At 57.7% G+C, this 25,548-nt stretch overlaps 2 protein-coding genes across 6 annotated transcripts; both read left to right on the top strand.

Annotated features, from left to right (window-relative positions):
- The first annotated feature begins 10,014 nt into the window (after positions 1-10,014).
- On the top strand, positions 10,015-19,190 carry PGAP6 (post-GPI attachment to proteins 6). Of its 4 annotated transcripts, none has more exons than XM_053213207.1 (13): positions 10,015-10,212; positions 13,704-13,881; positions 13,968-14,160; positions 14,381-14,508; positions 14,700-14,968; positions 15,064-15,383; positions 15,769-15,859; positions 15,942-16,065; positions 16,496-16,632; positions 17,297-17,502; positions 17,591-17,737; positions 18,396-18,512; positions 18,928-19,190. In XM_053213207.1, exons 1-13 carry the CDS (start codon positions 10,092-10,094, stop codon positions 19,039-19,041), a joined length of 2,145 nt encoding a protein of 714 aa, XP_053069182.1. In that variant the 5' UTR covers positions 10,015-10,091; the 3' UTR covers positions 19,042-19,190. The 4 variants fall into 4 exon arrangements, with proteins under 4 accessions (XP_053069182.1, XP_053069181.1, XP_026899554.1 ...); XM_053213206.1 differs by having other exon boundaries at positions 10,018-10,212; positions 18,779-19,190; XM_027043753.2 differs by having other exon boundaries at positions 10,024-10,212; positions 17,324-17,502; positions 18,779-19,190.
- Positions 19,191-20,255: 1,065 nt separating this feature from the next.
- MRPL28 (mitochondrial ribosomal protein L28) lies at positions 20,256-24,066 on the top strand. 2 transcript variants are annotated; one of them, XM_027043757.2, is made up of 6 exons: positions 20,256-20,771; positions 21,147-21,444; positions 22,144-22,296; positions 22,516-22,650; positions 22,741-22,827; positions 23,683-24,066. In XM_027043757.2, the coding sequence occupies exons 2-6, from the start codon at positions 21,157-21,159 to the stop codon at positions 23,788-23,790; spliced, it is 771 nt and encodes a 256-aa protein (XP_026899558.1). In that variant the 5' UTR covers positions 20,256-20,771; positions 21,147-21,156; the 3' UTR covers positions 23,791-24,066. The 2 variants fall into 2 exon arrangements, with proteins under 2 accessions (XP_026899558.1, XP_026899559.1); XM_027043758.2 differs by having other exon boundaries at positions 20,765-20,834.
- The last annotated feature ends 1,482 nt before the right edge of the window (positions 24,067-25,548 follow it).

Genomic DNA, 25,548 nt, shown 5'->3' with positions numbered 1-25,548 from the left:
CCCAAAATTTTTTAATGTTTGTTTATTTTTGAGAGAGAGACAGAGACAGAGTGCGAGCAGGGGAGGGGCAGAGAGGGAGGGAGACACAGAATCCGAAGCAGTCTCCAGGCTCTGAGCTGTCAGCACAGAGCCCGACGCGGGGCTCGAACCAACAATGAGATCATGACCTGAGCCGAAGTCGGACACTTAACCGACTGAGCCACCCAGCGCCCCTCTATTGTATAACTTTTTATATGTGTGCCTTCATTTGCATTCATCTCAAAGTGTTTCTCAGATTTCCCTTTTGATTCCTTACACCCTGAAAGCTACAAATCATTGTTGACAGAAATTAAAGAAGACTTACATAAATGAGGAAAATCCCATGTTCATGGTTTGGAAGACTTAACCTTGTTAAGGTGGCGATACTCCTTACCCGATCTAGATGTACATAAAAATAAGTTTCAGGCATATGAAAGACCGAAATATGAAAGGAAACTCTATATAAACCTTTTAGAAGATGGGAAAATATATTCACAGTCTTCTGTGGGGAAGAGTTTGTTTAGGCACAAAAAGCACTCATTATAAAGGAAAAGAGTGACACCGTGACAATATCACAAGAGACAAAATCCAAACACTGACAACACCAATTGTTGATAAAAAATGTGGAACAGCAGGAATTCTCCCTGGCTGCTGGTGGAAATGAAGGGTGGTGGTGCGGCCGCTCTGGAAGATAGTTTGGCGGTTTCTTAGGAAACTAAACACATGATCCAGCAATCATGCTCCCTGGTGTTTATTCAAATGAGTTGAAAATTTACATACACAAAAATCTGCACATAGATATTTATAGCAGCTTTATTCACAATTGCCAAACTTGGAAGCAACCAAGGTGTCCTTCGGTGGGGTGAATGGATACACATTCTGTGATGCATCCCTACCAGTGATATTATTCAGCAATAAAAAGCATGAGCTATCAGGGTGCCTGGGGGGGCTCAGTTGGTTGAGCGTCCAACTTGGCTCAGGGCACGGTCTCACAGTTCGTGGGTTGGAGCCCCGCGTGGGGCTCTGTGCTGACAGCTTGCAGCCTGGAGCCTGCTTCGGATTCTGTGTCTCCCTCTCTCTCTCTGCCCCTCCGCACTCACGCTCTGTCCCTCTCTCTCTCAAAAATAAACATTAGGGGCGCCTGGGTGGCTCAGTCGGTTGAGCATCCGACTTCAGCTCAGGTCACGATCTCACGGTTTGTGAGTTCGAGCCCCGTGTCGGGCTCTGGGCTGATGGCTCAGAGCCTGGAGCCTGCTTCCGATCTGTGTCTCCTTCTCTCTCTGCCCCTCCCCCATTCATGCTCTGTCTCTCTCTCTCAAAAATAAAATAAACATTAAAAAAATTTTTTTAAATAAACATTAAAATAAATAAATAAATAAATAAATAAATAAATAAATAAATAAATAAAAGGGTAACTCTATACCCAACGTGGGGCTCAAACTCATGATTCTGAGATCCAGTGTCACACGTTCCACCAACTCAAGCAGGGGGCACCCCATCTATTCATCTATCGATGGACACTTGGGCTGCTTCCATATCTTGGCTATTCTTGTTTTGTTTTGTTTCGTTTTATTTTTTTAATTTGATTTGAGAGAGAGGGAGAACGAACGGGGGACAGAAAGAGAAGGGGTCAGAAGATCTGATGCGGGGCTCTGTGCTGATAGCAGAGAGCCCCATGCGGGGCTCAAACTCAGGAACCATGAGATCATGACCTGAGCAAAAGTCCGACACCCGACCGGCTGAGCCACTGAGGTGCTCTTATTTTCTTTTTAGTAGGCTCCACACCCAACATGGGGCTTGAACTCACAACCCTGAGACCATGAGTTGCATGCTCTACCAACTGAGCCTGCCAGACATGCATCTTGGCTATTGTATATAATGCTGCAATAAACTTAGGGGTGCATGTATCTTTTTAAGTGAGTATATTCATTTTCTTTAGGTAAATACCCAGCGGTGGATGTATGGGATCACATTAATTTTAGGGGGGGAAACTCCATACTGTTTTTTTTTAAGTTTGTTTATTCATTTTGAGAGAGACAAAGAGAGCATGCACGGGAGGGGCAGAGAGAGAGAGAGAGAGAGAGAGAGAGAGAGAGAGAGAGAATCGCAGGCAGGCTCCACCATCAGCACAGAGCCCAACACGGGGCTTGATCCCATGAACCATGAGATTGTGACCTGAGCCAAAACCAACAGTTGGACACCTAACCATCTGAGCCACCCAGGCGCCCCTCCATACTGTTTTCCACACTGATTGCATCAGTTTGCATTCCAACCAACAGTGCACAAGTGTTCCCTTGTCTCCACATCCTCATCAACACTTATTATTTCTTGTCTTTTTGATTCTGGCCATTCTGATAGGTGTGAGAAGATATCTCACTGTTGTTTTAATTAGTATTTCCCTGATGATGAATGATGTTGGGCACCTTTTCATGTATCTGTTGCCCAGCTGTATGTCTTCCTTGGAAAACTGTCTATTCAGGTCCTCTGCCCATTTTTAAATCCGATCATTATTATAAGTTTTTTGGTATTGAGTTGTATAAATTCTTTTTTTCTTCAAGTTTATTTGAGAGAGAGTGAGAGAGCACGAGTGAGGCAGAGGGGCAGAGAGAGAGGGACAGAGAATCCCAAGCAGCCTCTGCACTGTCAGCGCAGAGCCTGATGTGGGGCTCGATCACCAGACCATGAGATCATGACCTGAGCCGAAGTCAAGAGTTGGATGCTTAACCGACTGAGCCCCCCAGGTGCCCCTAAATTTTTCATATATTTTGGATATTAACCTCTTATCAGATATGTCATTGGCAAATATCTTCTCTCATTCAGTAGATTGTCTTGTTGTCATGTTGATGTTTTAGCCTGCTGCGCAAAAGCTTTTTATTTTCGTGTGGTCTCAATCGTTTATTTTTGCTTTTATTTCCCTCACTCGCAGAGACAGATCTAGAAAAATGCTGCTACGGCTGACGTCAAAGAAATTACTGCCTGTGTTCTCTTCTAGGGGCTTTTTGGTTTCACATCTCACATTTAGGTCTTTAATCCATTTTGAGTTTGTGTGTGGTGTAAGAAAGTGGTCCAGGTTCATTCCTGTGCATACAGCTGTCCAGTTTTCCCAGCACCATTTATTGAAAATGTTATCTTTACCCCGTTGTATATTTTTGCCTCCTTTTGTTGTAGATTAGTTGACCATACAAGCATGGGTTTATTTCCGGGCTTTCTGTTCCATTTCATTGGTGTATGCATCTATTTTTGTCAGCATCATACCGTTTGAACCAAAAAAGACCCTGAGGAGCCAAAGTAATCTTAAGTGGTAGGGGGCGGGGTGGAGAGGGGCGCCTGGGTGGCTCAGTTGGTTAAGCATCCGACTCTTGATTTCAGCTCAGGTCATGATTTCACAGTTTGTGAGTTGGAGCCCTGCGCTGAGCTCCGCGATGACATTGTGGAGCCTACTTGAGATTCTGTCTCTCTCCCTCTCTCTCTGCCCTTCCCCTGCTCACACACTCTCTCTGTCTCTCAAAATAAATAAATAAACTTAAAAAAAAAAAAAGAAAGAAAGAAGAAGGCAGGAGATATCACAATCCGAGATTTCAAGATACACCTCAAAGTGGTAATAACAATAATATAATTAAATATATTTATTATTGTTACTGTATGTGTTAAGAAAACATCTATCTTTTTAGCATTTCTTATCATTCTAATTTTCTGGCAACACCCTATTCACTTTCTTTTATTTGAAAATGTCTTTATTTGGGCTATTCTTTTTTTTAGAGTTTATTTACGTTTTTAGCGATCTCTGCACCCACCATGGGGCTTAAAAGCACAACCCTGAGATCAAGAGTTGCACGCTCCACCGACTGAGCCAGCCAGGCACCCCTGTTTTATCTATTCTTAAAGGATATTTTTGCTATGGAGCTTTGGGTTGACAAGAGTGTTTTTCCCTGTTTCCCTGTTTTCCCCTGTGTTTTGTCCTGCATTGTTTCTGACTTCTGAGAAGTTATCTATTATTCAAACTGCCTTCCCTTGAATGCCATTCTGGCTGCTTTCAATATTTTCTGCTCTAGTTTGCTTTCCGTAGTTGTGCCTGGGTGTGGTTTTCTTTGTATTCATTCTTCTCGTGGTCACTGAGCTGCTTGAATCTGGAAAAGTAACGTCTTTTACCAAATTTGAGAATTTGGGGCTATTAGTTTTTCACATTTTTTTTCTGCCTCCTTCTCTCTTTCCACTCCTCTTAGGACTCCAACACTGTTTAAAAATTTTATTAGTTTTTTAAAGGCTTTATTTTTAAGTAGCCTCTACACCCAAAGTGGGTTCGAACTCACAACCCCAAGACCAAGAGTGGCACACGCTACTGACTGAGCCAGCCAGGAGGCCCTTGGGATTCCAGCTTGGGAGATGTCAACGCCCCCCCCCCCCCTTTGCCCCTGCTCCAGTGGCTGGCCGCAGGCAGGAACCAGGAAAAGGGGGCTCCTTCTCCCAGGAGGGCCCCCTGCTAGCCTTGCCTCCATCTGTAGCTCAGGAAAACTGAGGAGGAGTGCCAAGGGGAGCCCTCAAACCAGGGCACAACTCTTGGTTCCTCCTGCCCTGTCCCCCTCTGCACCTTAGAAGGGGACCAAGAATTCACTCTGGTTACCTGCTCCAGTGCACTTGGGTTTCCTCCCAGGCTCACTGTAGGCCAAGAGCCTGAGGGCATGGCCTGTGCCCTTCATCTTCCTGTTCAGGGGTGTCCAACGCCCTAGACAGGAGGTGTTCATTTGCCCAGATAAAATGGGAATAAATAAGAATCACCTGCAGAACTTTAAAACAATAAAAATAAAAACAAAAACTAACATTTATTTACACATAATTTTAAGAGTATGTGCTTCTACTTTCTTGGTTGGAAAACAATTTTTCTAATAACAGATGGTATTTGAACTGAAAAAAAAAAAAAACAATTTCATCTTGGTAAGATATTCAAAATTCTTATGTTGTTCCCAAAACTTTTGGGTAAACTATTCCTGTGAAACCCAGATGTCTGGGCCCCCGGGTCCAGTTTATGCTGACAAGCTGGGGTGGGCACGGAGACGAGAAGGAAGCGTGACTGCACCCCCAGACCAGAGGGTTGACCCCGCTCCTGCCTCTAGGTGACCTGCCATGGGGTGGCGTGAAGGGAGGCCAGGGACACACGGAGCGGGGAGCGCCTTCTGACCTGACATCTTCACAGGCCCTCCTACACAGGAAGCACTTGGAGGAGGGACCCATGCGGGTTCTGGAAGACAGGCAGGATGGAAGAGAGCAGCCAGGGTGTCTGAGGACCTCAAGCATCCCCACCGTGTGTGCAGGGCTGAGCACCTGCCTCTAGCTGCAAGGGAAGCCATGGGAGTTGAGGCCAGATGTCAGCAGCACCACTTGCCTGCAACCACCATGAAGGGAGGAAGGGAGGAAGGGAGGAAGAGAAGTGAGGAAGTGAGAAAGGGAGGGGAAAAGGAAGGAAGAGAAAAAGGGAGGGAGGGAGGGAGGGAAAAAGGAAGGAGAAGTGAGGGAGGAAGGCAGGCAGGGGGCGGTGATGGGAGACAGCTGGCTGTACCTCCTCCCCCCGACTGGGTGGGTCCTGAGGCCCATCCTCAAAATCCAGGTGCTGCAGCCCTTCCTCTCATTATTTGAATAAAATTGAATTATAGGTGTTTTTTTCCTTCTGTTAAGTTTTGGCGTTTTTATCCAAAGCAAAGATCATAACGCTTCTTGTGGCCAGACGCAGGCTGTGTGTGAGAAAGACTCCCCTCTACTGCCCCTCTGCCTTCCCCTCTGTGTGAGTGGACAGCGGGCCACTCGATCCACACTCACAGAGCTGGCAAGAGGACCCGAGAGCTTTCCAGTCCGGAAATGGGATGTATCCGTGTTATCCAGCAACTGGATTTTTCCACTCCGTCAATATTCCTGCAGAGGTCCCATAGACCAGAACAAAACTTGTGCGGAAATTCATACACTTCTGTGTCATAATCTGCCACGGGTGAGTAGAGTCACAGAGCTCTCAAGCTCCTGCCAGTACACAGCCTTGTGCAGTCAACTCCCTGGGTGTCTGTCCTTAGGCTCCTGTGTTTTTGTTACATTTTAATGCTGCCACAGTAACCTTCAGAAGGTTGAGGCAGCGTGCACTCCCTTGGGCGCCGCGCAAGGCATCCAGAGAGGGCTGCCGGTCTGCTTTCGACAGGTATCTTGTTTTCGTGTGAAAACTACACGAACAGTGCCCTGCCGCCAGAGCTTCTGAACAGCCTGCGCTGGACTCTGGCAACTCCGCTCACCTTCAACTGTATAAAGCATGAGTCTATTTTGCTTTTGGTTTCAATGTGCAAATTGCCTATCTTAGGTATAATAACCCTTTATCATATGGATGACACATATAATCTCCCATTTGTCTCTTGACTTGATGACTCTTATCCTACTTTTTACTTTCACAGTTTTTATTCTTACATAACAGTTTTAAAAAGTAACCTCTACCCCCAAAGTGGGACTCGAACTCACAACCCAGAGATCAAGAGTCAAGTGCTCGGGGCACCTGGGTGGCTCAGTTGGTTAGGCATCCAACTCTTGATTTGGGCACAGGTCATGATCTCATAGTTCCTGAGGTCTAGTCTGCTTGGGATTCTCTCTGTTTCCCCTCTCTCTCTGCCCCTCCTCCCCTCACTCTCAAAAAAAAGAAGAAAAGAAAAGAAAAGAAAAGAAAAGAGTCCTGTGTTCTACGGACTGAACCACCTAGGTGCCCCTACTTACATAACATTTTTATAAAAATAAACAATGGTTTTTTAAAAATTTTTCTAAATGTTTACTTATTTTGAGAGACAGAGAACAAGTGGGGGAGGGGCAGAGAGAGAGAAGGAGAGAATCCCAAGCAGGCTCTGAGCTGTCAGTGCAGAGCCAGATGCAGGGCTCCAACCCATGAACTAACCGTGAGATCATGATCTGAGCTGAAATCAAGAGTGGGCCACCCGGGTGCCCCTTTTACATAACATTTTTAAAAAGTAGTCAAACGAGTAACTTTTCCTTCATGATTCCCCAATTTGCTGTCCATGTTGCTTAATTATTTCCCACCCTTTTGTTCTAAGGGCTGTGTTCTAAGTCCCTTAGAATTAATTTTTCTGTGTGATTTGAGGCGGAATACAAGAGCCCCTCTCGGGACAGGACCCTCCGCGGTGGGGGCCTCAGCTTCCTGTCTTTAAACTGAAGCCCTCTGAGGTGGGTCCTAGGGTTCTTCCCACTGCTAATGCTTTGGTACTTAGCACAGATCTCCTGACTCCAGCCCAGGGCTCCAGGTCTGTCTACAAACTCACTTGCCCCCAGACACAGCACTGGGACAGGGTGTCTGTCACGTCCCCTCCTACCTGTGGAGCCTCATACTGCAGTGACACAAAGAGGGGAGGCCCCCGGAATGCATAGCCCAGCCCAGGGCAGGAACAGCCTCCAGTGCTCAGTGCTGACCACAGCTGCTGTCCCAGCACGACTGACCCTGGGTCAGCACAGTGCTTGAAATCACGGCTCAGCAAAATCCCAGAATTGACCTCTGTCCCTTTAAATTGAGAACGGCCAGGGGTGAGGAGGGCCCAGCCTAGATCCCAAAGGAACAAAGAGTCTCTTTGATGGCTTCACACCTTGGCCTTTGTCCTCCCTGGGTCTCCACTCTCCACCCCACTTTCCAGCTTTCTGCGGTTTCTTCCTCCCTCCCTTCTTTAAACTCTCAACAACCCCCAACCCCCTGTCCCCAGCAGTACAAAACGCAAAAGATACAAACAGGTCAAGCCCCTCCTTCCAACGCTTGGCCATCAGGCTCCCTCCCTCAGAGTCATTCAGCATAACCTGCTGCCCGATGCATTCTATGCCTTTGGTGCATGCAAATTAAAACCATTTTCCTACAAATACGGTAGCTTTCTGGACACATTGTTCTGCCCTTTTCTTTTATCAGCTAAAGGTGAGTCAGGTAGACCACCCCCAATCAGTACACAAGGCTTCCTGGTTTTCCTCTCACAGCCACACCGTATCAGGGTTTGGCCAGTGATGTGTTCGTGGTTTGAATACGCCATTCCCTAATGAGCAATACCCGTCTGTGTACTGAACCATATGCAGCCTCACACCGTGTGAGCACCTCTGCAGGGAAGGCGCACAAAGGTGACTGAGGCAAAGCGATGTGCTCTTGTCACTCTGGTAGCTGAGTCCAGAGGCTTCTGGAAGCTGTCACTGCCGCTCACTGAATACAGGGATGACTGTGGGCCCACAATCTCACCCTGCCAGGTGATCAAACTTTTTCAACTCTGCAGGTTTGTTGGGTATAAATAAGACAGGCATCTAGGTGCTTTTCAATTTGCATTTCTTGAAGGAGGGAGGTTGGCGCCCAGTCCTGTTCATTTGCATACCCTTTCCAGGAGGGTCCTTGGATTTATTGGAGGGTGGCACTTTGTTAGTGATTTGTAGGGGCTCTGCATTATTAAACTCTTTATTGTCAATCGTATTAAGATTGGCCCTTTGCGATCGGAGTTGCAAGCCTGTCCTTCCCAATTCGTGGATTGTTTTTTTGACCTTGCTTAACGCAGTTTTGCTCCGCCGAAAGCTTTGAAAGCTTTGGTTTCAGGTAGTTGAATTTCTCAGTCTGCTTCTCCTCTTCGGGTTGGAGGTCATGTTCAGAAATGCCTTCCCTTCCAGGGGACTCTGAAAAAGTTCCCCCAAGTTTCTTCTAGTCTCTCCATCGTTTCTTTTTAATGCCTAAATCTAACTTGTTTGGAATCTAAGCCAATGTGAACGGTGAGGGGTGAATCCCACTCACTGATGTGAATCGCCACCTTAGAGTCCGAAATTCCCACATGTACACGAAGCCTTTTCATCTTTCCATAAAAGTTTTCTTCACACACACTTCTAGCGGCTTCCTGGTGTGAAGGGCGACCCTTGTAGCGGCTTCAAGGGCGGGAAGGCCTGGCCTGGGGAGCCCAGCTCTGAGGGGCTGGAGGCGCAGAGTCAAGGCCCACGGAGGCAGAAAGGCGCGCAGGACTCACCTCTTGGTGGGTGCGAGTTTCCGCCTGCTTCCTGCGCGCCGGGCCCCGCGGCCCACATCGTGCATCTCCCCCCTCACGGTTCAGGGAACCCAGACACGAGTAGCCTGGACCCCTAGAGACTGCAGGAAGCATTTGCGCCACGCCCCCCCCCCCCCCGCCACCCCCCGCCGCGCGTTCCAATTCACGTCCTGCAACTTCCCCTTCTGAATCCCTGGGTCCTGCCCTCTACCCCCCCCCCCCGCCCCGTGCCCCTTAGGTCCCATGTCCCCGCGCGCCCACCGTCCCACGTCCCCCTCGCGTCTCCTTCCCACGTCTCCAGGGCCCCTCGGTCCCACGTTCCCCGCGTCCCCTCCTTCCCACGTCCCCGTGCCCCCTCGGTCCCACGTCCCCGTGCCCCCTCGGTCCCTCGTCCCCCGCGTCCTCTCCGTCCCACGTCCCCGTGCCCCCTCGGTCTGACGCATGTCCCCCGCGCCTTCTCATTCCCACGTCCCCAGCGTCCCCTCAGTCCCACGTCCCCCGCGCGCCCTCCGTCCCACGTCAGCCGCGCGCCCCACTCGGTCCCGCTCAAGCCCTCTGCCCGCCCACCCGTGTCCCCTCGGTCCTCTGCCCCCGCGCGCCCCCTCGGTCCCACGTCCCTCGAGCCCCCTCCCTCCCGCAACTCCCCCGCGCCCTCGGTCCCACGTCCCCCGCGCGCTCCGCGTGACCCTCCACCCTATCTCGCCCTGCCTCCCGCATCTGCGCGCACGGCCGTGGGTCGGCGTTCCCCTAAGTCGGCGACCTCCCCCAGCGCCCCCTCCGTCCCCACGTTGCCCTCCGCCCGCCTCGGCCCCCAGCCCGCATCCTTTCTGCGACCCCGGTCCCCCGGTCAGGCTGGGGCAGGGCACCCGCGGGGCGGGGCCTCGCAGGCGGAAGTGCCCGGGGCGCCGGCGGCTGGGACCGGCCGGGACGATGGGAGCCCGGGGCAGAAGCGGCGGCGGGGGCCGCAGTGGCGGCGGAGGCTGCCCGGGCGGCGGCGGGGGCTGGCGGCCGGGGACGCGGTCCGGTTAGCGCCGGGCCGAGCGCGGAGCCATGGGCCGGGCTGGGACCGGGACCCGGGGCGCGGCGGTGGCGGTCGCGGTGGCGGGGCCGCTGCTGCTGCTGCTGCTCGCTGGGGCCCCGCCTGCGGCTGCCGGCGACGCCAAGAAGAGCGGTGAGCCCGCGCGGACCTGAGGGCTCCGTGGGGCGGGGGGAGGCGGGGGGCGGCCGGCGGCAGCCGGGAAGGGGGCGGGGTCGGGATTGTGACTCACCTGGGGTCGCCTGTGCGCTCACCTGGCGCGGGCCCGGGGCCCAGGTCCCCACGCCGGGCTGGGACCTAAGGACAAGCCCTTGTGAGCATCCCCTGGTGGGCAGTCGGGGTGGCAAGGACGGCAGCGCCCCCTGCACTGTCCCCAGGGCCGGGTTCGGCCAGACGGGCCCCTCGTAGTGCGCTCTCCCTTTCTGCTTCCTCCCAACGCCTTTCGGTAGGGCACGACTGCCGCGCGGAGGGACGCGGAGGTGGAGGGGTGCAGGGGCACTCAACCCAGGGTCTAGCCGCAAGGCCCGCTGGGAAGAAGGGCTGTGTGGTGGGATCCAGGGCCCTCATGTGGCCTCTGAGAAGGGCGGAGTTGGGAGAAAGTTGCTTAGATCCTGGAGTGGGGCCGCGTCTTCACCCCTCCCACGGCGACAAGTGCAGTGACTTTGAACACCTGGCACTGTTTCTTGGAGGCTGGCTCCCCGGTGGACCTGAGGGGCCTGGTGGGCCAGGTGGTTCTGCCCCTTGAGAGTCCGCACCCTGGGCTGAGCCCCCCCTAGACCTGGAGACGCTGCCCCTCTGACCCGCCTGAGATAAGACCCTGGGAGTGCCGAGTGGTCTCCCCTGACTGTGGCCTGGGTCTTCCTGAGGGCCGCTGGCTGGGCTGGCTGGGTTAGGGGGGCCCAGATGCCCCTCTGGGCAGCAGGTGGCTTATCCAGCACAGCCTGGAGCTCTCTCCCTCCACTCCCTGGCTCCCTGCCTCTCCCCCCCTTCTCTGAAACCGTCCAAGCTCCTATTTCCTTGAGGGCTGTGCCTCCGGTTTCTGAGCTTGGCACAGCTTGAAATGAAAGGTGTTTTCCCCTGAGACTGGCCCCCCGATTCAACTGCTCCATTGGATTGCATATTGTCACCCTCACATGCACCTTTTTCTCCATCCTGGGTTCAGGGCTGGATGAGGGCTCACTGGTGAGGGGCTTAGGGAGATGGAAAACTTGGGGCAGCCCCTCACCTCCCAGGCCTGCTGAGGGGGCAGGCAGCTGTGTGGCCCTGGCTTCTAGGGTCTGTGCACTGGGTCCCTGTCCTGCTTCAGAGTGTGTGGGGTAGTGTGCCCTCACTTGGGTTCCCAGGACAGGCTCAGGGACTTTCTTTCCTTTCCCTGTAACCCTGTGTCCTCGGAGGGGACTGTGGGGCAGGGCTGGTGTGCATGAAGCCTGTGCTCCCTGATATCAGAGGTAATGTGCTAATCGCCTGGTGTTCAGCAAGATGAGTGCCTGGGTATCTTGGGAAGGGAGGTCGGGCTGTAGAGCTGGGGTGCTGAGGGGCTGGAAGGGTTCTGCTTCTTAGGGTGACCTTGAGCAGGTCTCATCTCTCATGCACCTGCTGAAACTTCAGAGCTACCAACTGCATTCCACGTGTGCTCAGGCTGGCACCCCAGGGCTGGTGGGGGCCAGAAGGCCTTGCACTTTTAGGTCAAGGTACTGGGGGCCCAGCTGGCTGCCTGTTTCTCTCAGGCCCCCTGGTCCTGAGGTGGGGGTGGGGGCTGTCCTGCCTCAGCTCCCTAGCACTTTTCTCGGCCCCTCTCATCATGTTATCCTAAGGGCCACAGCCGCCTCAGGGGGAAGTTTGTGTTAGTTCAGTAGCTCCTGGCCTCCTAGTATTCAGGCCACAGACCGCTGGATGGGACCATGTGGCCAGCAGCCACATGGAAAGTCTGGAGCTCGTCCTGCATGGAGCCCACCTCTTCACACCCCACTGTGTGGAGCTCCTCTGGAACTCAGACTGACTTCATAAGTGGGTTACTGTCTTTTCTTGAGGTGACTCCATGGGAAGGTCAGCAGGCTGGCAGAAGGGTTGGTCACCTGGCCCCCTGACCTGCTCCTCCAGCTTACCTTGAGGGGCCCGGCCTGCTCTGCTGGGGTGGTGTCAGCCAGCCACTCTCCTGGTGGGGCAGAGAGAGGTCAGCTTGGAGGAGAGGAAGCCACACCCTACTGTGTCCACAGTGCATTTCTTCCAGGAGCACTTTAATATCCATTAACTTTGGAGGGCAGGGCACCTGAGAGGGGGTGGTGCCATCCACCTCAGCCAACTCACGAGGAAGCTGGAACCCAGAGAAAGGAAGGGACACTCAAGGTCACAGGAGGCATGAGGTCTGAGCTGCTGCTGGGCCTGGACTCCCCGGCACACAACCCGGGCGCCTCATGGCTGGACCCCACATCTGCTTGGCTGCCCCCAAGAGCACAGAGAACACCCAGGGTGGGAACCCCAAGAGGGAGGGTTTGGGGGGCACATTCATGGTGTCGGGCACCGGTCCTGGTGCAGGTTGTACTCAGTGAGTGGACACTCCCAGGAGGGGCCTAGTCTAGGCTGGGGCCTCGGGCCTCTGTGCCGAGCCCCCGGACACTGAGCCAGTCCTCAAAAGGTTGGTGTGGCAACAACTGAGTGTCAGTGCACATGTGTAGGGGGGGAGGGGAGGTGAGCCAGGGAGCCACCGTGGTGGAGACCTGAGAGGTGTTCCGAGGGTGGGCACAGGGGCGCCCCAGGCTGGGGCCGCAGGCAGTCTGCTGCCAGGGGCCCCTGCCTTGTCCGTGCCACTCTGCATGGACACATACCTACTAAGGCATGGGAACCAGCTGTCCCCCCTCTGTCTTCACGGCTGGCCAGGGTTCCCCTCCCCCCAGGGTCTCCGCTTGCCACCTCTCTGGGTTGGTGGGGATTCAGGCTCAAGTCATCATGGGCCTGAACAGGTGGCCAGCCTCCAGACTTGAATCCCCTCACCTGTCAGGTGCAACCACGGCAGGCCCCACAGGCTCCACAGAACGGGGCAGGGAGGATCTGAGGAGGTGGGGGACCATTCCGGTATCCGGTGCCCAGGGCAGATGTGAGGCTGGGGCTGGGCTCCCACCCCGAACACTCCCTACGTCCCTCAGCCTCCACCTCTTGGCCCCAGACCTGCCAGGGCTGCAGTGTGAGGGGGACTGAGTGAGGCCATGACAGCGTGCAGAAGGTGGGGGTCGGGGGACAGGCAGGATGAGGTCTGTCCTGCTTCTAAGGTCTGAGGCATTTGGGGTGACATGCTGGGGGACTCGTTCTGGAAGCTGCTACAGTGATAAGGGGTGCCCAGTGGGCGGGATGTGGGTGGTCTGGGCAGAGGTGGCAGAGAAATGGCTTCAGGGTCAGAGCCCGAGCCGCGGAGAGATGGATGGCGGGGGTGGAGACGTTGGATGCGTGGAAGCTGAGTGGGAGTGTGATGGCAGAGGGACAACTCGTGAGTCCCGGGCCCCTGCCGAGCGAGAGCCAGCCGCCGGGGCTGCCGGGGACAGCGAGAGGTCAGAGTCAGCACGCCGGGCGCCTGTCGCGGCCTCCGTGAGGACGTGGGGGCTGGCCTGGCTGACGGCGCCGTGTCCCCGCAGACGTCAGGCTGGTGTCGGAGCAGTTCTCACAGTCCCCACAGAAGCTGTCTTTCTACAGCTGGTACGGAAGCGCCAGGCTCTTCCATTTCCGCGTGCCCCCGGACACCGTGCTGCTGCGCTGGCTGCTGCAAGTGTCCCGGGGCGGTGGCCCTGCGTGCACCGACGTGGAGATCACTGTGTAGGTGCCCGCCCGCCCGCCCGCCTGCCCGCCCAGGCTCTCCCACGCTCCACGCCCGACGCCTGTCCTGCTCTCCCTGCCTCCAGGTACTTCCGTTATGGCGCCCCTCCTGTCATCAACCCTCTGGACACCAGCTTCCCCGCCAACACCTCCGTGCAGCCCTCCTTCCTCATCAAGATGCTGCAGAGCAACGCGTCCGTCAACATCTCCCACCCAGCACCCGGGGACTGGTTTGTGGCCGCCCACCTGCCGCCCTCATCCCAGAAGATTGAGGTGAAGGTAAGGGGGCTGCCTTCCGGCGGTGGGGGGACAGGGCCCTCAGTGCATGAGTGCCCAGTGGCCGTCTTTGCCCTCCTCAGGGCGGACTTCTCTCTGGGTTCTGCTGCCCTGCTCTGGTCCCGTCCTGCCTGCCCCCTGTTCCACACCTGGGCCCTCTGGTCTGGCCCTGACTGCCCCATGTCTGCCTTTTCTTCTCCCCCGAACTTCACTCTCTCCCTAGGGTTTTGTGCCCACCTGTGCCTACATCTTCCAGCCGGACATGCTTGTCCTGCGGGCAGTCGAGGTGTTCATCCTGGAGCCTGATGTCCCCCTTCCACAGACTCTCCTGTCCCACCCCAGCTACCTCAAGTGAGTGGGGCCCTTGGGGAGGCCAAGCCTCCAGGTTGGGTAGAGTGGGAGCTCCCACCATCCTCAGTGTGTGGGCCTGGGTCTCGGGGCCGGATGCCCAGCCCCCTTTGGGCAACATCCCGGGTGAGAGTGACACAGGAGGGCGCTGGGGGCCACAGGGCCTGAGCGAGACCGCATCCCCTTGGCCGCAGAATCTTCATCCCTGAGAATACCCGGGAGCTGCGGCTGGAGCTGCAGGGCTGTGCGACCAACGGGAGTCTGGGCTGCCCTGTTCGCCTTACTGTGGGCTCGGCCACCCTGCCCAGGAACTTCCAGAAGGTGCTAACGTGCGTTAGCCCCAGTTGGGCCTGCCACCTGCTGTTGCCTTCGCCGCCCTGGGACCGGTGGCTGCAAGTGACAGCCAGGAGCCTGGCCGGGCCTCATGTGTCAGTGGCCTTCAGGGCTGTAGCTGCGCTCACAGGTGGGCCGCGTGGAGAGGGCAGGGTGCGGGTGACTCTGCCCCCTGCCACCAACCCCCGGGCCTTCCTGCGCCTGAGCCCCTTGTCCTCCTGACAGCCTGCAGGCCGTGGACCCTGAACTCCCAGCACCTCTTGCCGAGCGGCACAAACCAGAGCTGTAACGCCTCCGCTGGCCTGCTGCCCCCAAGCCCCGGCTCCCGTGGCCCGGGCAGGAGCAGCAGGCTGGGCAGCGGGCCCTTCTGCCTCATGAGCTACCCGGTCCTTCGAGAAGACATGGACGTGGTATCTGTACGCTTCCGGCCCGTGGACAGGGTCTCCATGCTGGTGCGGTCAGCCGTGCCCTCGGTGCTGCGGCTGCACCTCAACACTGGCATGGACAGCGGGGGCTCCCTCACCGTCTCCCTGCAGGCCAACCAGGTACCTTTGTCTGGGAGCACCCTGTGGCCTGGCTCAGCTCCGGGCTCACACCTGGCTGGGCTGAGGGATGCGGCTCAGGTCTTCCTGCGCTGACTTTGGCGCGGGGACAAGGTCAGCCTTTCAGGCAACAAGATGACCCCAACGGGTGTTGGGGCAGAATAGGGGTTCTTTTTCAGGAAGGGAAGGCCTGTTCTATAGGCTGTATCTAAGGGAATGGGGCTGTGTGTGGGATCAGCCTGGGTGTCTGCTGGCCTGTAAGGAAGGGTCCCGGCGGGACCCTGGGCCAGCAGGAGCCACAGACAATGGTGCCCAGCACCAGACAGAGCGGGAACTTTGGGCAGCTGCCCCGGGGCTGGGGCTGACTGTGCACGGCCTCTCCTTCCAGACCGCGGTCACCAACAACACCTTGGTCGTGGTCTGCGTGAATGCGGCCTCGCCCTTCCTCAGCTTCAACACGTCGCTCAACTGCACTACAGGTACGGGCAGGCAGCATCTGGCCAAGCAACCCAGGCCAGCCCCTCTGGCCACCTCTGATCACGCCTTCCCACTTCCCTACAGCCTTCTTCCAGGGCTACCCCCTGTCTCTGAGCGCCTCGTCACGCCAGGCCGACCTCGTCATCCCCTATCCAGAGACAGACAACTGGTACCTCTCCCTGCAGCTCGTATGCCCCGAGAGTCCTGAGTAAGTACACGCGGGGGCTACCGGCTGGGGCAGGCAGCTGGATCATTGCATCAGGACCATGCCTGGGGCTGCCCAGGTCCAAGTCTGGGAGTGACCAAGCTTTCTACAAGCCCCACGGGGTCAGTTGCCCCCTGGGGGTTGTGAAGGGTCCCTCTCCTCCATCTGGTCACTCTCCTTGCTGCAGCCCTGGGCATCAGGACACAAGGAGGGGTACCAGTCCAGGCACAGCCCTGGGAGACTGGGACTCAGGGAATAGCAATGGGGACAGGGCATCTCGGCCTCAGCAGAGCTCACAGCTGCCGACCTCTGAGGCTTGGAGCCTGGGGGCCTCGAGTCTGGGGTCGTGCGTCCGAGAGCCTGCTGGGAGCAGTGACAGGGGACTGGCTACCAGCTGTCAGCAGCTAGCCCTCCTGTGGCTCCTTCCTCACAGGGAGTGTGAGCAGACCTCGGTCCTCGTGGAGACCACCTTGTACTTGGTGCCTTGCCTGAATGACTGTGGACCCTATGGCCAGTGTCTTCTGCTGCGCAGACACAGCTACTTGTATGCAGGCTGCAGCTGCAAGGCAGGTGAGCGCCAGGCCTGGGTGCTTCCAGACACTTTCTTTGTCAAGTTTATTGATTTATTTTGGGAGAGAGAGAGAGAGAGCCTGAGTGGGGGAGGGGAGAGACAGAGAGGGAGAGAGAGAAAATTCCAAGCAGGCTCTACACTGTCAGCACCCAGCCCGACACGGGGCTTGAACTGACGAACTGTGAGATGGTGACTCTAGCCAACATCAGGAGTCGGTCACTTGACCGACTTAGCCACCCGGGCGCCCCCACTTTTTTTTTTTTAAGTTTATTTATTTAAGTAATCTCTACACGTGGGGCTCAAACTCATGACCTTGAGATCAAGAGTTGCATGTTCCTCTGGCTGAGCCAGCCAGGCGCCCTGCCTGTAGACGTTTTCCCCTTGGCTTCTGAGCCCGGCGCCGACCTCTGGGAGCCCACGTCAGCTCTGCCGCGGCTGGAGAGTGACCCTGCAGAACAAGTGCACACGCCCCCTCCCCATTCCTACCGTGTCTCCTCAGTCCCCCCACAGGCACAGAGTGGCACCCCCAGGCATAGTGCTGCCTCCTGACCTTGGACTCCCCTGCCCACACCTGCCCCAGTCTGTCCCAGCCTGCTCCTGGGTGAGGAGGGGGCTTCTGTGCAGAGCTCTAGGTGAGGGGTACGCCCCCTCTCCTGGCCTCAGCCCCCTTGGCGTCGCATTGGCCCACAGGCTGGCGTGGGTGGAGCTGCACGGACAACAGCACAGCCCAGACGGTGGCCCAGCAGAGGGTGGCCACCCTCCTTCTCACCCTCAGCAACCTCATGTTCCTGGCTCCCATTGCCATCTCCGTGCACCGCCTCCTCCTGGTGGAGGCCTCCGTCTATGCCTACACCATGTTCTTCTCCACAGTAGGCTGGCCTCACTCCCCTGGGGACTTGGGTGGGGGCAGGGGAGGGGGGGGATGGGCTGCCGCTCACCGGCCTGCTTGCTCCGCAGTTCTACCATGCCTGTGACCAGCCCGGGGAGGCGGTGCTGTGCATCCTCAGCTATGACACATTGCAGTACTGCGACTTTCTGGGCTCTGGGGTGTCCATCTGGGTCACCATCCTCTGCATGGCGCGGCTGAAGGCGGCCTTGAAACATGTGAGTGGCTCCTGACACCCGAGTCTGGGCTCTAGGGGAGCAGAGGCCCGGCATGCAGCACGTTGAAGAAGACCCCAGAAAGCAGGCTCAGCTCTTAGAAACTGCTCATCTCTTGTGATGACCATTTGCCTGCTGGCAGAAGGTGCCGGTAGCGGTGAGGGGGCTGCTGCTTGGAGGCCGCCAGGAAAGAAAGGTGGTGGGCAGGGTGCAGTGAGGGCCCCAGCCGGTCTCTCCCAGAGCCCCATTCGGAGACGAGGCCTAGAGCCCCACCCCTAGGCCAGATCTCCCCAATAAGCCCCAGCTCTGCTCCTGCAGTCCCTGGTGCTCGGGACATTTTGGGGACTTTTCTGCATCAGCTGGCCCTGGCTGATAGAGACACGTGCCCCCGGTACCTTGCCTGGCCAAGTTTGTGCCTGAGAAATCCACCTGTGGACAGATCGGTGGGAGCGCGGGGTCCCGGCAACGCGCGAGCTGGACGAGAGGCCCCTCCCTCCCAGCCAGCAGAGCAGGACAGAGCGGGGCAGCAGCCTGGGCGGGGCGGGGGGCGGGGGGATGGCACACATGCCCGGTCCACCTGTCCTGCTAGACCATGTTCTGTCAGGAATGACTCTGGCTGAGGGTCCATGTGAGCCTGCGGTCATCCCTGTGTCTTGCCCAGGTCCTGTTTCTCCTGGGCACACTGGTCTTCGCCATGTCCTTGCAGCTGGACCGCAGGGGTGCCTGGAATATGATGGGGCCTTGTCTCTTTGCCTTTGTGGTTATGGTCACCATGTGGGTAAGGAGCTGGGGCAGGTCCTGCCCAGCCCCCTGGCCCCGGGGGGGGGGGCGGGATTGGAGAGAATCGGGGCTCCCCACAGACTCTTTCCCCGGGGGAAGAGAGCCTGGCCCTTCGTTCTGGCCATGTCTCTGGGCCTGGGCCCAAGTCCTGGCCTTGAGTCCTCTCCAAGCAGCCACACACGGCCCCACTGCCCAGACCCGGTGGGCCCCTGGGAACTGTGTCCACAGCCTCCTGTGCCGTCGCTCACAGGCGGTTTCCTCCAGGTGTACCGCTGCGGGCACCGGCACCAGTGCTACCCGACCTCCTGGCAGCGCTGGGGCTTTTTCCTCCTGCCTGGCATCTCCATGGCCGCTGTGGCTGTGGCCATCTACACCTCTATGATGACCAGTGACAACTATTACTACACCCACAGCATCTGGCACATGCTGCTGGCGGGAAGTGCGGCCTTCCTGCTGCCGCCGCGAGAGGAGCACACCAAGCCCTGGGCCTGCTCGCAGAAGCTCACGTGCCGCTATCAGATCTGTAAGAGCCACCGAGAGGAGCTGTACGCGGTGACGTGACCTGGCCGGCTTGGGGACGCCTGCGGCTGTGATGATGAACCTCACTGGCCAGGGATATGACCGAAGAACGAGTCTGTCCAGACCGATTTCCAACTGAATAAAATTGCCCTGTGCACCCTTTTGCCTCCTCCTGGGGAGAGGACCACACCTCCCACCTGCCTTGTGCCTGCCAGGTGCTGGCTCCCGTGGCCCCTCCACAGGTCCCAGCTGGTGTCTGCAGGGGCCCCTGGGGCCTGGGCCTGGCTGCCTGGAGACCACAGGTACCATACAGGGCCAGGTTCTGTGTTCTTCTGGCGTAGAGATGCTTGGACATGTGGAGAAAGACTCCCCCATTGCCCCATTCCCCTGTGAGGTTGTGATGTGACACCCAAGGGGACAAGGGACACCTGAGCTCACCTCCCACAGGCCCCGCCCCACTGGGCCTGGGAGCTGTGCCCTCCCTGCGTCCCTGATGCCAGCCTTCCTCAAGCATGGGGATGCTTCCCACCGATGCAATAGTGTGGGGGGAGGTGTCTGTAGTCCCCAGGGAGCTGATGGGCACTGGGGCTGCCATGAGTGACATGGAGAGGCTGGCATTTGGCTGTCTGGTCCTGCCCTACCCCTCCCTTTGGCTCTCAGCTTTGGAGCTGCAGGCCCTTGAGAAGGGCTTCTTTGGGAGGGGCTGCCGAGCTGCTCTAGGGGTGTGATACCACCTGGCACACTTTGCCCCAGGTCCGTGCCTTCAGCTTTCCCTGGGGTTCCTGGGACCTTTGGAACTCAGAAGCATGAGTTGCTCCCCGGAGTGGAGGTGATGACTATAGCCCTGTACCGGGCTCAACTGTGTGTTTGGGGAGGGGCTTCCCAGAGATCTGGCTGGGCCTTTATGCCTCCTCTGTGGGAGAAGCAGGATAAGGGGGGCTGACTGCCCCAGGGTCAGTGCCCTGCCCCTCCCCTAAGACAGCACCTTCTCTGTGGGAGAAGCAGGATAAGGGGGGCTGACTGCCCCAGGGTCAGTGCCCTGCCCCTCCCCTAAGACAAAACTGCAGTGGGCTGCTGCTATAGGACCAGGGGCGTGGCCACAGGAAGCGAGGCCGCTGTGGGTGGTGTGCAGGCATGCAGCCCAGCCCATCCTGCCTACTGGCTACGGGGGGGGGGGGGGGGGGGGGGGGGGGGGGGGGGAGGGGGGGGAGGGGGAGGGGGGTGTCCCTTCTTGGTCCTGTCCAAGGTGTGGCCTCCCTGGAGGCCTCCCCCACCCCTTTCACCCTGCACTTGGCCACTAGGTCACTCAAGGCTTGTAAAGGGGAGACATTTATATAAGGTGTTTTGGGGGGTAAAAAATTTTAAGACAAGAGGACATATTTTTATGTAGCCCTTCTTTCGCTGTGATTGATGAATTTAATATTCTACAGTGATATTTCAAGACACAAGCGTTTTTCATTGATTTCTGCTCTCCTTCGGGGAGGAGGGGGAGTGGGACCTGGGATGACAAGCTCCGCCCCGCCCTGCCCCCCGCTCCGCTCGAGGCAAAAGGGGCCTCATTTGCTGATGGTGCCTGGAGCCGCCGCCGTCACTGCAGGACTTTTTGCACGGTCCCTAAAGGCGGGAAAGGGGGCGGGACGAGGGTAGACGGACGGGCTTTTCAGCCAGTCAGCGGCGGATAGCGGGCCAAGCTCTGCGTCAGGACTTCTGGTTCCGGTGGGGCGCGGAACTTGGAGAGGTAGGCGGTGCAGGGGTCGGAGGGTCCGCGGTTCGGGTCACTGGGGCTGAGTAGGGGCCGCAGGTCGGGGCCAGGGTCTAGAGTCAGGGGGCGGGGGGCGAAGCCGCGCGGGGAGTCCGGGTCGGGGTCAGAAGTCAAGAGGCCGGCGTCGAGGGTCAGGGCCGCGCCGATAGTCTGGGTCGGAGGTCGGAGTCGGGGTCGGAGGTAGAGGCCGCGCGGGGGGCGGCGGGGGCGGGAGTCAGGGGTCTGGTGTCGGAGGTCTGGGTCGGGATCGGGAGTCTACCAGCTGGCGTCGGGGGTCAGGGCCGGAGTGCGGCCGGGCTGCGGAGTGACGGCGGCCCGCCCCCCGCCCCTTGCCCCCCTGCCCCCTTCCAGGCTCGCCGCGATGCCCCTGCACAAGGTCCCGGTTGGCCTTTGGAAACAGCTCCGGCTGCGGGAGGGTATCTGCTCCCGCTTGCCCCGGCACTACCTGCGCTCGCAGGAGCCTGCGCGAACGCCCACTCCTGTGCACTACAGGCCGCACGGGGTTAAGTTCAAGATCAACCCCAAGAATGGGCAGCGGGAGCGTGTGGAGGATGTGCCCGTTCCCATTTACTACCCGCCAGAGTCCCAGCTGGGGCTCTGGGGTGGGGAGGGCTGGGTCCTGGGTCACAGATACACCAACAACGACAAGGTACGTGAGCAGGACAGGCTGGGGGTGGGGGCGGGGGGCCGCTCCTCTGGGTTTTGCTGCTCCGGGCTCAGTGCTGTGCTCCAAAGGTGAGCGTGGAGGGCCAGGGGCGGGGTGGTACGCTTACAGTATGGTGCAGACACCGCTCCGTTGAAGAGGCATGCTCATTTGTGAAGATGCGTTCCTGGCAAACGTTACTCTGAGAAGCCAGTTGGGTATCCTGAGACAGGGCGGTGGTCTGTACCAGAAACAGTAAGTGCAGAGACCCTGGGGTGGGTATGAGATCAAGTGTAGGGATGAGGCGTGAGGGGATCTGTGCGTGAGAGGAGGTAGGGGGAGGTCAGGTCTTCAGTCACCTGTTGGCTTGACATGCCACAGTGTGTCTGTGACACGTACACGGCTGGCACTACCACCTTGTCATCGCACTTAGGACGTCAGCCCTGTGCACGGTGCAGCCCCTGCCTGGTGGCTCTCAGGCTGACATCTCCCTTTGCCCTTGGTCCCTTGGTCCCTGGTTTGGAATGTGATGGCCTGTGGACCGCGGAGTTATGGTCGTACATGTGGAACACGCACCAGCAACCCAGGCAGGGTCAGGAGGTGCCAGACTGGCTGAGGAGAAGCTGATCTCTGGGTCCACAGGTGGGGGCTGGTCCTCTGGCTCCGTGTCCTGAGTCTCAGGTAGGTTCTCTGTTGTTCCTTTAGCTCTCCAAGAGGGTGAAGAAGGTGTGGAAACCACAGCTGTTTCAGCGCCAGCTCTATAGTGAGATACTGGACACGAAATTCACCATCACAGTGACCATGCGGACCCTGGACCTTATTGACGAGGCTTACGGGTTCGACTTCTACATCCTCAAGGCAAGCGGGGAGGGGGGGTCAGGGCTCGTCGGGTCAGCACACAGTGGAGTCTCCTGGCTAGTGAGAGACTTGGTGGGGCACACCTGTGTCAGCTCACAGTCCTTTGTCCTGTGACGGCCTGGGGCCCTCCACCAGCCGGGGAGGCGCCTGGTGGGGTCAGCCCTCGGGTGGGCGGGGCATGGCCAGCCACACCTGGCCCCACGCGTAGCCTCCTGCCAGACTCCGAAGGAGGACCTGTGTTCCAAGTTCGGGATGGACCTGAAGAGAGGGATGCTGCTGCGGCTGGCCCGACAGGACCCCCAGCTGCACCCAGACAACCCCAAGAAGCGGGCGGCCATCTATGAAAAGTACAAGGTAAGGGCTTTGGCTCGTACTTTCTGCTCCTTGAGGGCCCCGTTGGCTGGTGCCTCTGGCCTCATTGTGGGCCTGGTCCCTCCTGTGCAGGAGTTTGTCATCCCAGAGGCAGAGGCTGAGTGGGTCGGCCTGACGCTAGACGAGGCTTTGGAGAAGCAGAGGCTCCTGGAGGAGCAGGTGAGCATGTGTGAGCACCAACCGCTGAGTACCAGCAGGCAGATGGGGTGGGGGCAGGGCTGCCTTGGGGAACCTGGGCTGGTGGCCACTGCCCTGGGTGGGTCTGGGGAGGAGCCACCCCAATGGAGCCATGGTCTTGGGTTCCCTGTAGCACGTGCCCTCCCCTCGAGGGTCTGACCCTCTCCTGTCTACCACCCCCACCCCGCCCCCGGCTAGCTTCATAAGTTTATGGACAGAAAGACTCTTGGTGGCACCTTTGGTTTATTTGGCTGCCTAACGCCTTCTTGCCCTGTGGTCTTCCTGTTAGCGAGTTGAGGTCTTTCTTTTTTTTTTTTTTTTTTCTTTTTTAATGTTTATTTGAGAGAGAGAAAGAGCGTGAGCAGGGGAGGGGCAGAGAGAGAGGGAGACACAGACTCCAAAGCAGGCTCCAGGCTGTGAGATGTCAGCACAGAGCTTGACACGGGGCTCGAACTCGTGAGCCATGAGATCATGACCTGAGCGGAAGCCAGAAGCTTGACCGACTAAGCCCCTAGGTGCCCCTAGTTGAGGTCTTTTTGTGTGTGTACCCTAGAAGGGTCTGAGCTTGTGGTCGCTACTGGGAAAGGGAACCCACACGGCACAGCAGCCACTGCCCCTGTTCTCTGCCACCTTAACTGTAGCCACAGATGCCTGATCCCTATGTCCCAAGGGAAGGTGGCCCCTGTCTCATGGACAGGGTCACTGTCCTCTGGACCGGTGGCTGTAGCCAAGCCTGAGGGGTCCAGTCTTCTTGTGCCAGATTCCTCTTGGTGTTTGGCCAACTGGATTCGGACCTTCCCCAGAGCAACTTATCCTGACGCTGTCTCACTCCCATAGGACCCGACTCCTCTGTTCAAGGTCTACGTGGAGAGGCTGATTGAGCAGCTTCAGCACCAGACACTGTCTGAGCCAGTGGTAGTGCAGAAGAGAGCCAACAAGAACTGACCACACAGTGACCCACGCCAGACAGCCACGCGCAGCCACCCCGCCCTGCGGCACCGTGGACACTGAGCCTGGGGTGGTGGCGAGGACCGTATTTGGGTAGTGGATGAACTCGTTCTTGTGTGCTGACTCAGTAGCTCCCAGGGTTGGGTGAGCTTTGTGGAGGCCCCAAGGGGTCTTTTGCCCCAGGATCCTAAGAGGTCTGGGGCTGTCTTGCTGCCTCTGTGGCACCCCCTCCCCCCTGAAGTGGGGGCAGCACAAGTAAAGTCTGAGCCGGGCCATGTGTGTGCTGCTTTGCTGGGAGGAACGGAGCTCTCCTGAGTAGTCCTCGACCTTGTCACACCCTGCCCCAGCAGCCCGGGATGTGGCCGAGCTGTTTTCCTCTGGGAGAGAGTCTAGTGTATTTGAAGATGTCTTGCAACAGGTCCTTCCCCCATTACACTTCCCCACCCATCCGGAGTGTTCTCCAGAGCGGGGGCAGGGAGGTCGTGGCTTGACTTGGGGTGACAGGGAAAGATCTGTGCTGGCCATTCAGGGTGGCAAGTGCCCCTCCCGGGTCGGGAGGTGCAGGGATGGGATTCCCAGGGGGAGGCTGGGCCAGGTACCTGAGCCCGCTCCTGCCCTGAAATTTGGGAGTGCTTTGACCCTCTTCCGCACCCCTTCCTTGGGAGTACTGAGCATCGAGACCCATTCAGATCTCTCTGGGAGCACAGGGAGGGACTCCCCTGAGCTGGTCCTGGCAGCTGACCAAGGAACACCCAGATCTCCTGAGGGCTGTTGTGGAAGTGAGGACATCTGGGCTGTGTTCACGGAGGTGGAGGCCAGAGGGAGCGTGCAGCTGGCCCAGTGGGCAGGGCTGGGCAGTGAACACAGCCTCAGGAGGGTCCTGGAGATCCCACAGCATAGGGAGGTCATCTAGGGTCGGGGCCTGCCCTCTGCGGAGTGATCCTGAGGTGTCTACAAAGCCGGGAAATGCTGTCATCAGTCCCGACTCCTCTGGGACACGCCTCTGGACCCGTGTTTTGATGCACATGATTGTTTCTTCACGTGATGCTCTAACACTGTGAACAGTTTTTAATGTTTCTAAAATTTTACCAAAAGCTGATGGTGCCCAGCCCACCTGTGCTCCGGCTCTGGATGGCCTCAAGGCCCAGCCTAGCTACGCGAACCAGAGCCGCCGGCCCCAGCTAGGTCGGTGGTGTTCTGAACCTGGCAGCCCTCCTGGCCCCCACTTCACGGTTCCCATGGTCAGCCCTGAACTGAATCAAACTGATGCCTTGGTAGCCCTGCCTTTGTCACCTGAGGCCACCCCCACCCGCCCCCATGCTGTGTACCCAGGACGTCCCCAGTTCACTGGCCGTGGCTCAGTCACACCTTGCTCTTCTGCTCTTTCCTGCCCCCAGTAAGGCTACAGGTCAAGGTTGGGGGAGCTCCTACCAGGACCTGTAGTGTTTGTAATTGCTGGCACAAGGTGTGGGGCTGGAGCAGGGTGGGGGCCACAGTCGAGGAGGGTGGACTCTGGCCTGGGTCCCCCTGTCAGCACTGGCGGGCCAGGCAAGAGTATCTGAAGCGGAGATGCACCTGCAGTGGGTCACCGCGCTTGGGGGCAGCACAGAGAAAAATAAGGCCGCCCCTCTGCCCTCCCTGGGGACATGGGGTTTCCACAAGGACAGTCCAGACTGGCCTCCGGTGCTGCTGGTCAGCAGAGCTTGATGCGACTCAGCGGTGCTCACCTCCCCATACCCTGCAGTGGGCCTGGCT

The sequence above is a fragment of the Acinonyx jubatus genome, chromosome E3 (genome assembly GCF_027475565.1).
Source record: "Acinonyx jubatus isolate Ajub_Pintada_27869175 chromosome E3, VMU_Ajub_asm_v1.0, whole genome shotgun sequence".
In the NCBI taxonomy this organism is placed as follows: domain Eukaryota; kingdom Metazoa; phylum Chordata; class Mammalia; order Carnivora; family Felidae; genus Acinonyx; species Acinonyx jubatus.
The sequence above is the reverse complement of the archived record's forward strand: the minus strand, read 5'-3'. Positions and strand labels throughout refer to the sequence as shown.